We start from the raw sequence: 13,564 nt of genomic DNA, 5'->3' as shown, positions 1-13,564 counted from the left end.
ACGAGCTTTATGTTTCGCACACCAAGGGATGGGAGTAGAAATCAATTGAACTAACTGGTTTTAAGTAGTAAAAAAGAGCAAGAGTCCAGTAGCACTTCAAAGACTAACAAATTTATGGCAGGGTATGAGCTTTCATGAGCCACAGCTCATTTCTTCAGGTACCATGAGAGCCAAGCACTGATGCAACCCTTCCCGCCCTCCTTCTCATGATCTGTCTAACGTCACAGAATCAGCATTGCTGACAGATGGCCATCTAGCCTCTGCTTAAAAACCTCCAAAGAAGGAGAGTCCACCACCTCCCGAGGAAGCCTGTTCCACTGGGGAACCGCTCTAGCTGTTAGAAAGTTCTTCCTAACGTTTAGCAGGAAACTTATTTGATTTAATTTGGTTCTGGTCTGATCGTAGGCAGAGGCCACGGCTCAATGGAAGGATGTCTGCTTGGGATGCAGAAAGTTCCAGGTTCAATCCTTGGCATCTACAATTTTAGAAAGGATCACGTAGTGGGAGATGTAAAAGTCCTCTGTCTGAGACCTCAGAGAATCACAGGTGGTCAGCATGGACAAGACTGACCTTGAGAGCCTTAGGTTGCAATCCTAAGCAGGTCTACTCAGAATCAAGTCCCATGTTATTCAAAGAAGCTTACTCCCTGGAAAACCTCCTTGGGGGAGGCAGACTGATTCAGCAGGAGGCACCTTCCTATATTCACTCATGCTCTTTTCCGCATCCGCTTCCAACTCCCCCGTCTGTTTCACCCTGAGAATCCCCTGCCCCCCAACACTGCTCCTCTTGAATATTTGGGCCCCACCACTCCAAACAGGGCCTGGAATGCATGTCTGTCAAATGTGAACTCGCCGACTAATTTATCGGCTTCGTCACCACCCAGAGAGGAAGCAACCAGCAGACAAGCAGGGGCCTGATTAAACAGCACAACCGCTCTGTCTTTAAATAGACACCGGTCACAATGAGTTGCAACTTTAGATCCATGTCCGCAGCCCCGCAGGGTAGGAATTTGGCTGCTGGAGATGGATTTGCATCAAAACAAAGACTTTTTCTTATTTCCTCGTGAGCAGAATAACCGTTCAAAGGGTCCAACCTCATACCCCACCCATGCTATGGAGTCAATATTAGCATAGGCAAAACAATTTCAACAAGCTTCCAGCAAAGAACAGTCTTAGGGGAAACACAATAGCCAGTGTAGTGGTTAGAGCAGGGATGTCGAACTCATTTGTTACAAGGGCCAGATAGGACATAAATGTCACTTGGTCGGGCCATGCCTCGCCAGCCCAGATCAAGACTGGGGGGTGGTGGCTGCCTCGGCTGGCTCACGGGCCGGATAGAGCTCTCAAGGGGCCGGATTTGGCCCACGGGCCGTATGTTTGACACCTCTGGGTTCGAGTGTTGGAATCAGACCATGGGAAGGGCCGTGGCTCTGTGGAAGAGCCTCTGTTTTGCATGCAAAAGGGTCCAGGTTCAATCCCCAGCATCTCTAGTTAAAGACCAAACATGCTTCTTATATATTAGGGGTTTCCCCCTGATATTCGATTCACTGTAATTTAAAACTTTTCTTCATTAAAAACAACAACAAGAAAAATAACAACAATGCCTAGTTCTGAAACTGATTACTAGGGCACACTGGTATGTCACGAGAAACAAATTAAACAAAGGCTCCTGTGAGCTGAAAGTGCTTTACTTACTGGGGAGGATGCCCACCGCACCCCTGTGTGATTTGCTACCAGAGCTTTTCCAATCAGCCTCTTCTGGAGCGATGTGGTTTTGTTATCTCTCTTTACCCACTCTTGGAAGAGCCTGGCGAAAATATAGGTGGGGGCTCCTCTCAGGGCAGGCACGTCAGAAAAAGACTAAACCTTTGGGGGGGGGGAAAGAGATATTTCTAATTTTAACAAAGGAGGAGGAATATTCTCCATCCTAGAGGCTGCCTCATCTCCTCTGACCCTTTCATTTGAACTGCACTCAATGCGTCTAAGAGAGGGAAGACCAAAAGAGGGGCTTGGTTTATGTGACATTTGTCTTCACAGTATTCCCCATGTTTACTTTAATCCTACTTTTCATGCCCTGGCTTGTTTTTTAATGGCTTCAAATTGTTTTTCAACAGCTATGTTTTGGTGGAATGATTTTATTCTTTTAGTTGTGTAGCAGATTTCGGTAGAGGTGGCATATACTATTTGAAAGAAAGGCAGACAGAGAGAAAAAGCTGCCTTATACTGAATCAAGGTCATTATGGTCTTCTCAGACTGGCAGCAGCTCTTCAGGGTCTTTCACATCACCTACTGCCTGATCCCTTTTAACTGGAGATGCTGGGGACTGAACCGTGCCAAGCAGATACTCTACTCTACCACTGTGCCACAGCCCCTCCCCTTGAAACTGCCTTATATTGAATCAGACCATCAGTCCATCAAGGTCAGCATTGTATACTCAGCCAGAAAGCGGCTTTCCAGGGTCTCAGGCAGAGGTCTTTCACATCACCTACTACATTAACTGAGATGCCAGAGATTGAACTCAGGATCTTCCACATGCCAAGCAGATGCTCTACCACAGAGCTACAGCCCAGAGAAAGTGCCGAGCTGGTGATTTTCAGTATACTAATGTGGAAGAAAGTCCCACGGAAATGCCATGTTCTTCCATAGGCAACTGGCTGTGGTTAAGGATGCTTTGGGACAGCCCATCGTCATCTTTCTACCCTCACAATTTTCAGTGGGGGGGGACGATGACCAGTTTCCTTAAGATGCATCACTGTGACGGTACACCAAGGAAAGAAAACCATGACGGAGGAAGCCATTTCCTTCCACCTTGGGGAGATCCCCTCGCGAACAAAGAAAAAGAGGAAGGAACAGAGGAGGGGGAACGCACAGTGACAGACCGATGCAAGTCGAGGCTGACCCAGAGATGCCGGGTGAAATTGAGTTAAAAGGAGGGGAAGTTGGAACTTCCCCTGGTGAAACACAATGCCCAGGTTTCAAGAGAGCTGGAGTGCAGAGTGCTATATCTGAAGGTCGGCTCCAGAGATCATCTGGAAGGAAGGCTGCTCTCTTTCTCTGCCTGGTCTGCCTTACAGGGTAGTTGTGAGGGCAAAACAGAGGGGACAATCCAAAACAGAGGGGACAATCCATGTATGCCAAGTCGAGCTCCTTAGAAGAAGGGTCATTTCCACACAGTTAGTCTCAATGTTGGGGAGGGGGGGAGGGAGGGTTTATAAATCTTTTACCAAAACAAATAACTAATAAACATACATAGAGCTGGAAGGGACACCAAGGGTCATCTAGTCCAACCCCCTGCACAATGCTGGAAATTCACCACTATCTTCCCCCCCACTCCCCCAGTGACCCCTGTCCCATTATGCCCAGAGGAAGATAAAAAACCTCCAGGATTCCTGGCCAACCTGGCCTGGGGGGAAATTCCTTCCTGACCCAAAGTGGTGATCCATTAACCTGGGCACAAGGATCTTCCCTGCATGACTGAAGGTGAGTGATGTGTATGCAATAAAATATTTTTAAACAACATGTTCATTTTAAAAGGCAGCCTGTGTGGTGTAGTGGTTAAGAGCAGTAGACTCTAATCTGGAGAACCAGGTTTGATTCCCCACCCTTCCACATGAAGCCTGCTGGGTGACCTTGGGCTAGTCACAGTTCTCTCCCAACTCTCTCAGCCCCACCTACCTCACAAGGTGCCTGATGTGGGAAGGGAAGGAGATTGTAAGCCTTGGTCTGATCCAGCATGGCTTTCCTTATGTTCTTATGTTCACATGAAACTGCCTTATACTGAATCAGACTCTTGGTCCATCATGGCCGGTGCTGCCTACCGAGACTGGCAGCAGCTTTAAAAACATAAGGAAAGCCCAAAGCTCACTGAGTCTGGCAGTCTGTTCACACAGTGGCCAACCAGGTGCCTCCAGAAAGCCCCCAAACAAGACAGCTGCAGCAGCACCGTCCTACCTGTATTAAACAAAACCTAACATAATAGGCATGCTCCTCTGATCCTGGAAAGAATAGGTATGCATCATGAATAGTAGCCATTTTGACTAGTAGCCATGGATAGCCCTCTCCTCCATGAACATGTCCACTCCCCTCTTAAAGCCTTCCAAGTTGGCAGCCATCACCACATCCTGGGGCAGGGAGTTCAGTGAGACCTGGAGGCCAAGCTAAGTCGAATGGGGGGAGCTCTTTGCCTTACCAGCTTGTAAGCTCATACCCTGAAAATCTTGTTGGTCTCTGAGGTGCTACGGGACTCGAATCTAGCTGTATCAGATGAAGGGAGCTTTGGCTCTCAGAAGCCTATACCCCCACACCCCCAAATCTTGCTGGACTCAAATCTTGTTCTCCTACCGCAGACCAACATGGCTGCTCTCTGAAACCATCTTCCCTCTGCGATCAGGCCTAACCCAGCAGCCGTGGCAAACCTTTGGGTGGGAAGGGGCTGTGGCTCAGTGGTAGAGCATCTGCTTGGCACGCAGAAGGTCCCTGGTTCAATCTCTGGCATCTCCAGTTGAAGGGACTAGGCAAGTAGATGATGTGAAAGACCTTTCTCTGCCTGAGACCCTGGAGAGCTGCTGCCGGTCAGAGTACACAATACTGACCTTGATGGACCAAGGATCTGATTCAGTAGAAGGCAGCTTCATGTGAAAAGTCAAGACGATGGCAGGCCATGGCTCAGTGGCAGAGCATCTGCTTGGCATGCAGGTCCCCGGTTCAATCCCTGGCATCTCCAGTTAAAAGGGACCGGGCAAGTAGGTGATGTGAAAGACCTCCGTTGAGACCCTGGAGAGCTGCTGCCCGTCTGAGTAGACAATACTGACTTTGATGGACCAAGGGCCTGATTCGGTAGAAGGCAGCTTCATGTGTTTACGTGAGTTCTTTCCTCTGTTCCGTCCACAGAAATTCTGCTACTGACTGTACCAAAGTTGCCTGCACCCTCTCCTCACATCCCTGACACGTCCCCTTGACCATACCAGCTAGGACCCCCTTCACAGGTCATTCACAGTCCAAACCAGAAACACAGCTCAGAACCAAAGAGGTTTCGATCTGGGTCAAACTTCCCCCCGGCTACCAGTACAAGAACTCTGTCCCCCTGCTACGTGCATACTGTAACGTACTTTGGCTCGAACAAAGGATGTGGCAGCCGGCAGCATGGGCCAGTCGCTAAACCTCAGCCACGCTTACGAGAAGGCCAGTGTTGTACAGCTGGGGGAGAACTGCACGAAACGAGAACCACAGGAGGGGAGCTTTACCCCGAATATATTTGCAAAAAGCCACTCTGCCAGTGATAGAAATGGCAGAAACCCAGCATAGTGGGGCGGTTAAAAGTGGGGGACTCTAATCTGGAGAACCAGGTTTGATTCCCCACTCCTTTATGTGAGCGGTAGACTCTAAGCTGGAGAACCAGGTTTGATTCCCCACTCCTCCACATGAAGCCTGCTGGGTGACCTTGGGCTAGTCACAGTTCTCTCAGAACTCTCTCAGCCCCACCTACCTCACAAGGTGTCTGTTGTGGGGATGGAAGGCAATTGTAAGCCGCTTTGAGACTCCTTAAAGGTAGATAAAAGAGTGGTATCAAAACCAAACTTTCTTCTTCTTTCCGAGGAGGCGGTGACTCAGAGGCCTGCTCTGATTGGCAGCTGCTCTGCAAGATCTCAGGTAGGGGTCACCCACAGCCCTGCCATCTTTGCAGCTGGCGATGCCAAGAGGTGAACATGAGGGTGTGCAAAGCATTGCCCAACCAACACCAGGTGCCCCCTGCCTAGCCGAGCTCCTATTTCTGACATCTAAACACTTTGTTTGGGTGCTCTTTGTACATGGTTTGGTCCACATGTCAAGAGCATCCCAGGAACCAGAGAGACGGTTAGACTCACAAAGTGATGGCGGTGCTCCAGGCACCAGAATTACTGGTTTGTCGAGCAGCAAACAGGAGCAATTACTCGTGAGCAGGTCATCCTCTGTTGCAGAACCCAGAACTCTTGGTTCAGGCACCAGCACCACATGGTTCCAGACTCATGTGCCACTGCCCTCTGTGATGTCGTCCTGGGCATCCTGGGGAAGAACGGGCAGCGTGCATCTCCTTGAGGTGGCAAAACATCTTGGGCAGGCCCGCGTGGCATGCAGAAGAGGTTGCATTCATCTTGAAAACCCCCGCTAGACCCCACCCCCCTCCGCTCCTTTACTTGCTCCCGAGAAGGTCTCACTAGGACATTTAAAGTCCTTCTCTCAGCACTGTCAATTCACTGTATCTACCACTGTGGGAAGAGATAAGGGGAACAAAAATACCTTCTTCTGATATGCTGAGTTCCTTCTCTGGAAGCCGCAAGTCAAGCGCTGGTTCCTAGCTGCGGTAGAAGAGAGAGAGAGAGACAGAGGGTTTGGTTTTTTTAGAGGTCTCTTTTTGGGCTCTTCAGCTCTCAAGCAAAGCAGAACGGCCAGGCACAGTTCGCAGCAGGGTTTGCCTAAGGAAACAAAGCCCTCGAGTGGACTGAAAAAGAAAAATGCATGGCGCCAGAATGTGTAGAGAGCCAGCGTGGTGTAGTGGTTAAGAGCAGGGGTTTGGAGCGGTGGAGTCTGATCTGGAGAACCGGGTTGGATTCCCCACTCCTCCACATGAACGGTGAAGGCTAATCTGGTGAACTGGATTTGTTTCCCCGCTCCTAACCACAAAGCCAGCTGGGTGACCTTGGGATAGTCACAGTTCTCTCTGAACTCTCTCAGCCCCACCTACCTCCCAGGGTGTCTGTTGTGGGGAAGGTGATTGTAAGCCGGTTTGAGTCTCCCTTAAGTGGTAGAGCAAGTCGGCATATAAAAACCAACTCCTCCTCCTCCGTCAGAGAGCAGAGGGACCTGGGAGAACAGTAGCTCTCTTTCACCTTGAGATGCTGCTCTTCCTGGTCTATCTGCTCACTCTGACAGGTAACATCCTCGCACCTTGCGCCCCCCTGACCCATCGAATCATAGAGTTGGAAAGGACCACCAGGGTCATCTAGCCCAACCCCCTGCACAATGCAGGAAATTCACAACTACCTCCCCCACACACCCCCAGTGACCCCTACCCCATTTCATTTTGTTTCCTTTTTCAAGGGTTTCAAGAGTGCTGATTTTGTCCCAGTGTCGGGTCAAAGGGCTCATGGTTCAGCCCCTTTGCTGATGCCAACCTGGTCTCAGTCTGGTCAGTGGAGCCATGGTTCAGTGGTAGAGCATTGGCTTGGCATGCAGGAGGTCCCAGGTTCAATCCCCGGCATCACCAGTCAAAGGATCTGGCAGTAGGAGATGGGAAAGACCTCTGCCTGAGATCATGGAGAGCCACTGCCAGTCTGAGTAGACAAGACTGACCTTGATGGACCGAGAGTCTGATTCAGTATCAGGCAGATCCATGTGGTCAGTGTCCAACTGGCAGACCTCCTACGGATTCCTCCCCCACCCAAGACCACCTTGACTTCCAGGATGGACACAAAACTGCACATCGGCGAAACAATTACATACATGTCCTGAAAAAAAAGCCACAACTTCTGAATGCATCACAATTAGTCCCGCACTGGGACGCACCATGCCAGCAACGCTTATGTATTTATTTAAAACATTCACACACCACCTTTCAACCCAAATACAGTTCCCAAGGTTGCAAATGATGAGTGGCAGAGCTTGGCAAATAGTTTCAGAAACGCCCCAGGTAGAGAGGGTGCGTGTTTCAAAACAACTTTTGAAACAACTTTTCAAAAGTCCAGAGAAGCAATCTATCAAGGATGTTTAGATCTAGGATACCCTCAGTTTTTGAAGTGGGGGTGGGTGATTAGATAATATTATTGCAGGGGCGATGCTCCTTTGTAGGATCAAGGGGGTGGCAATGACCATTATTAGGCGGAGCAAGGATTTTGCTCTGCACATTGAAAACAGACTTCAAAGAATGGAGGGAAATCCACCTGTGGAATCTTCATAACCTGTGGCTGAGAGCTGGAGGAGTGAAAAGGGTAGTGGAAAATATCACTCCCCACTTGGAGTCACCCCTGCCTTAGTAACTCTTTTGCAGCTCTATCAGTACAATCCTAAACAGCTACACCTGGACTTAGATGGCCCAGGGTCGCCTGATCTGATCTGGACAGGTAAGCAGGATCAGCCCCTAGATGGGAAATCACTTGGATGGAAGACCACCAAGGAAGTCCAGGGTTGCAATGTAGAGGCAGAAACCACCTCTGTTTCTTTGTGCCCCGACCTGGATGGCCCAGGCTAGCCTGATCTCATCAGATCTGGGAAGCAAAGCAGAACCAGCCCCGGTGAGTGCTTGGATAGAAGACCACCAAGGAAGCCCACCAATTCCACACAGTTAAGATTGTATTGTTCCAGCTATCAAACTGGCTCTCGTCTAGCTGAAGATGGTTCCTCAGTGTATGCCAAAGGCTACAGACCCTTTCCCAGGTGAGCAGTTATGGCAAATGGCTACCAGCTGTAGCATAAACGCCACTTGCTCAGCAAAGAGAGAAACCATTTGAAAAGCAACCATGGAGACAGAGGTTTTGAGTTCGGCAGCTGACTGGGGGGGCGGGGCTGGGGGTCCCAAGGCACCGCTGTTTGCTTTGGGTTAGACCTGCCTGGGTGCCTGCTGGCAATTTGCATATTTGCAAATAAACAGACGCTACAAAAATAGATGCCAGTTCACAATAAGGAACTGGTCCAGTAAATGGTGCCCCTTGAAGCAGGAGGCAAAGAGCCCCAAATGAGATGGCTCCTACCTGGCCTCAGGTTTAGTGGGAGGGTGGGCTATCAAAAAAAGGCCAGCTGGTATTCTTCAAGAAGTGTGACTGCAGAGTTGTTTCTTCTCTGTCGGCTTCCATCTAAACCCCTTTCCATGGTGGTGGTGGAAAGTGCCGTCAAGTGGCAGCTGACCTATGCCGACCCTGTAGGGTTTTCAGAGGTGGTTTGCCATTGCCTGCCTCTGTGTAGCAACCCTGGACTTCCTCTTCTCATCCAAGTGCTAACCAGGACTGATCCTGCTTCGCTTCCGAGAACCTAAGCAGGGTCAGCCTTGGTTAGTACTTGAGTGGGAGACCACCAAGGAAGTCCAGGGTTGCTATACAGAGGCAGGCAATGAACCTCTCTTTGTCTCTGCCCTGACCTGGATGGCCCAGGGTAGCCTCATCTTGTCACATCTTGGAAGCTAAGCAGGGTCGGCCCTGGTTAGTACTTGGGTGGGAGACCACCGAGGCAGTCCGGGGTTGCCATGCAGAGGCAGGCAATTACAAGCCACCCATGTTCATCTGCCCTGACCTGGATGGCCTAGGCTAGCCTGATCTCGTCAGACCTTGGAAGCTAAGAACGGTCGGCCCCTGGTTAGTACTTGGGTGGGAGACACCGAGGCACTCCGGGGTTGCCATGCAGAGGCAGGCAATGGCAAAACACCTCTGAACGCCTCTTGCTTTGAAAACCCTATGGGGATGCCATAAATTGGCCGCCACTTGATGGCACTTTCCACCACCAAGACGATCAAGGCACACTGCACATGGCAACAGAGACGAATGAGCAGCTCTTGAACGTTTAAAAAGCCATCTGGGATGGAGTGGGGAAACTCTGGATCAGGGCTCTGACACTGGGCAGGAAGTGGGGGGGATATCAACCCGACCTTGCAGTGTCCTTGGTAGCCACTGGTGGTGGTGATGGGGGTTTCCTATTAGATTTCTACTTCTCGGTATGGGAGATATCTGGTGAACCCATGAAGCTACCCTCTACTGAATCAGACTGTCGGTCCATCGAGGTCAGGCATGTCTACTCAAGGTGTCAGGGATGGAACCAGGGACTTTCTACATACCTTCTGCTCGTCCCCTAAAGGCGCTTTTCTCTCTGCTAGGGGTAATGTTACTATACATCTAAAACCAGGGTTTACAACTCTGGATTGGGAAATACCTGGAGATTTTGGGGGTGGAGCCTGGGGAAGGCGGGGCTTGGGGAGGGGAGGGACGTCATAATGCCACAGAGCCCTCCCTCCAAAGCAGCAGTTTTCTCCAGGGGAAATGATCTCTGTCACCTGAGGATCTGTTATAATAGCGGGAGATCTCCAGGCAGCACCAGGAGGTTGGCAACCCTAATCTATAAAAACAAAATGGAGAAGGAAAGACCCAACTTAAAACAAAAGCTGGGTAGCCAAAGGTTGGGTGGGAAAAGAATCAATTATGTATAGAAATATATATTTATTTTCAGGCGCTGATGTCTATATTAAAAACATTAAAACAGTTATATTCTTTTTCCACCCAACCTTTGGGTACTTGGATGAGAGACTACCAAGGAAGTCCAGGGTACCCAACCCTAGCCTAAAACCCATAAAGCGCCAAGGCACCCTGGCATCCATCACATGCACATCCCTTTACACTGGGAATGAACCGAGTAACTTCCCCCAGTAGGGTTGCCACCAGCCCTGGAGAAAATATCATTTCTTTTACTACAGCCTTAATGGGCAGAAACGCCTCACAAGGTGGGCTGCAGGGCATGATGCCCTGCTGAGGTCCCTCCCCTCACTAAAGCCCACACGCCCTGGCCCCACCCTCAAATCTCCAAGTACTCCCATCCCAGAGTTGGTGACACTCCTTGCTGAGAGAACCAGCTGCATCTCCACACAAACACATGAAGCCGCCTTCTACTGAATCAGACCCTGGATCCACCGAAGTCAGTATTGTCTACTCAGGCTGGCAGCAGCTCTCCAGGGTCTCAGGCACAGGTCTTTCCCATCACTTACTTGCCTGGTCCCTTTAACTGGAGATGCCAGGGATTGAACCTGGGACCTCCTGCATGCCAAGCAGATGCTCTACCACTCAGCCATGGCCTGCCATCATCTTGACTTTTCACATGAAGCTGCCTTCTACCGAATCAGACCCTTGGTTGGTCCACCAAAGTCAGTATTGTCTACTCGGACCGGCAGCGGCTCTCCAGGGTCTCAGGCAGGGGTCTTTCCCATCACCTACCTGCCTAGTCCCTTTAACTGGAGATGCCAGGGATTGAACCGGGGACCTTCTGCATGCCAAGCAAATGCTCCACCTCTCAGCCATGGCCTGCCATCATCTTGACTTTTCACATGAAGCTGCCTTCTACTGAATCAGACCCTTGGTTGGTCCACCAAAGTCAGTATTGTCTACTTAGACCGGCAGCGGCTCTCCAGGGTCTCAGGCAGGGGTCTTTCACATCACCTACTTGCCTAGTCCCTTTAACTCACTGGTTCCCAACCAGGGGTCCGTGGACCCCCAGGGGTCCGCGAGAACTAAATTAAGGTCCGCGAAACAAAGTTCTAAACCCATAATAAATTAATATTTTCAATTAAAAGTTCTCTATTATAAAAATATATATTCAAATATTATTCTAAGTTTAATGTTTAACTAACAGTTATGATTAAAGTTTATTTTCAAATTCTCGGAATTTTTATTTTGAACCTTGGGGTCCCTGCACCGAACAAAAAGTCCTAGTGGTCCCTGGTCAAAAAAAGGTTGGGAACCACTGCTTTAACTGGAGATGCTGGGGATTGAACCGGGGACCTCCTGCATACCAAGCAGATGCTCTACCACTCAGCCATGGCCTGCCATCATCTTGACTTTTCACATGAAGCTGCCTTCTACTGAATCAGACCCTTGGTTGGTCCACCAAAGTCAGTATTGTCTACTCGGACCGGCAGCGGCTCTCCAGGGTCTCAGGCAGGGGTCTTTCCCATTACCTACGTGCCTGGCCCCTTTAACAGAGATGCCGGGGATTGAACCTGGGACCTCCTGCATGCCAAGCAGATGCTCTACCACTCAGCCATGGCTACTCTACTGAATCAGACCCTTGGTTGGTCCACCAAAGTCAGTATTGTCCACTTGGACCGGCAGCGGCTCTCCAGGGTCTCAGGCAGGGGTCCTTCACATCACCTACGTGCCTAGTCCCTTTAACTGGAGATGCCGGGGATTGAACCGGGGACCTCCTGCATGCCAAGCAGATGCTCCACCTCTCAGCCATGGCTACTCTACTGAATCAGACCCTTGGTTGGTCCACCAAAGTCAGTATTGTCTACTCGGACCGGCAGCGGCTCTCCAGGGTCTCAGGCAGGGGTCCTTCACATCACCTACGTGCCTAGTCCCTTTAACTGGAGATGCCGGGGATTGAACCGGGGACCTCCTGCATGCCAAGCAGATGCTCTACCACTCAGCCATGGCTACTCTACTGAATCAGACCCTTGGTTGGTCCACCAAAGTCAGTATTGTCTACTCGGACCGGCAGCGGCTCTCCAGGGTCTCAGGCAGGGGTCTTTCCCATCACCTTCTTGCCTAGTCCCTTTAACTGGAGATGCCGGGGATTGAACCGGGGACCTCCTGCAGATCGAGCAGATGCTCTACCCCTCTCTGGCAGCCAAAGCCCCCCCCCCTCCAGTCCGCCACAAGGGCTTGATCCCGCTGGCCGACCTTGCAGGGGGGGCTTCAGAAGCGCTCCCGAACGCCGAACGCGCCCCAGCCCAGCCCCTTCTCCGAGCGCGCGGCTCACCTCCTCCGTCCCGCCGCCGCCTAGCCGCTCCCCGGCCCCGCCGCCTCGGCCGCCCGCCGCATCTCCGCCCGGTCCCCCGGCCGCTGGCGCACGACGCCGCTCCGGGGAGCTCCGCCGGCCAAGCCCGCCTGGCCGCGCCCCTGCCTGGAAGCCTCCCCGCCACGCCTCCCCCTGCCTTTCAAGGAGTTGCGGGACGGGGGAGGGCTTTTGGACCCCCCCCCCATTTCCCCCCCCCCGTCCAAGGGTCTGATTCAGGAGAAGAAAAGGGCAAGAGTCCAGGAGCACCTTAAAGACTCCCCAAAATATTTCCTGGCAGGGTAGGAGCTTTCGTGAGCCGCAGGCAGGAAAGCTACTCTCGCTCCCTTCCGCGGCATGGGGGTGATAGCAGGGGCCTACCTTGCAGGGGTGGTCAGCGTGACCAGGACTACTGAACAAGTGCAAGGGTCTGATTCAGGAGAAGAAAAGGGCAAGAGTCCAGGAGCACCTTAAAGACTCGCCAAAATATTTCCTGGCAGGGTAGGAGCTTTCGTGAGCCGCAGGCAGGAAAGCTACTCTCGCTCCCTTCTGCGGCATGGGGATGATAGCAGGGGCCTACCTTGCAGGGGTGGTCAGCGTGACCATGACTACTGAACAAGTTCAAGGGTCTGATTCAGGATAAGAAAAGGGCAAGAGTCCAGGAGCACCTTAAAGACTCACCAAAATATTTTCTGGTAGGGTAGGAGCTTTCGTGAGCCACAGGCTCACGAAAGCTCCTACCCTGCCAGAAAATATTTTGGTGAGTCTTTAAGGTGCTCCTGGACTCTTGCCCTTTTCTACTACTGCAGACAGACTAACACGGCTACCCACTGTGAATTGATTCAGGATAAGGCAGCTTCAAGTGCCCTCCCCCAAATCCCACCTCCCCCAACCCCTAAGGTTGACAACTCTGGGTTAGGAAGGTCCTGGAGACTGGGGGATGGAGTTGGGGGAGGCTTGAGGAGGGGAGGGGCCTCAGCAGGATACCTGCTGCCGTGTCCTCTAGGAGAACTGATCTCTGTGGCTTGGAGATCAGTTGTCGTTCTGGGAGATCTCCAGGCCCC

The 13,564-nt window shown here is 51.3% G+C and overlaps 1 protein-coding gene across 1 annotated transcript in view; it reads right to left on the bottom strand.

The window, feature by feature from the left end:
* The window catches only part of HCK (HCK proto-oncogene, Src family tyrosine kinase), a 34,084-nt gene extending 20,978 nt beyond the window's left edge, over positions 1 to 13,106 (bottom strand). The window contains exon 1 of the mRNA XM_056844934.1: positions 13,081 to 13,106. Coding sequence (XP_056700912.1) covers positions 13,081 to 13,106 — 26 coding nt within the window. The remainder of the gene's footprint in view (positions 1 to 13,080) is intronic.
* Positions 13,107 to 13,564: the final 458 nt, after the last annotated feature.

Source organism: Euleptes europaea, chromosome 2 (assembly GCF_029931775.1).
Source record: "Euleptes europaea isolate rEulEur1 chromosome 2, rEulEur1.hap1, whole genome shotgun sequence".
NCBI classification, from domain to species: Eukaryota; Metazoa; Chordata; class Lepidosauria; order Squamata; family Sphaerodactylidae; genus Euleptes; species Euleptes europaea.
The sequence above is the reverse complement of the archived record's forward strand: the minus strand, read 5'-3'. Positions and strand labels throughout refer to the sequence as shown.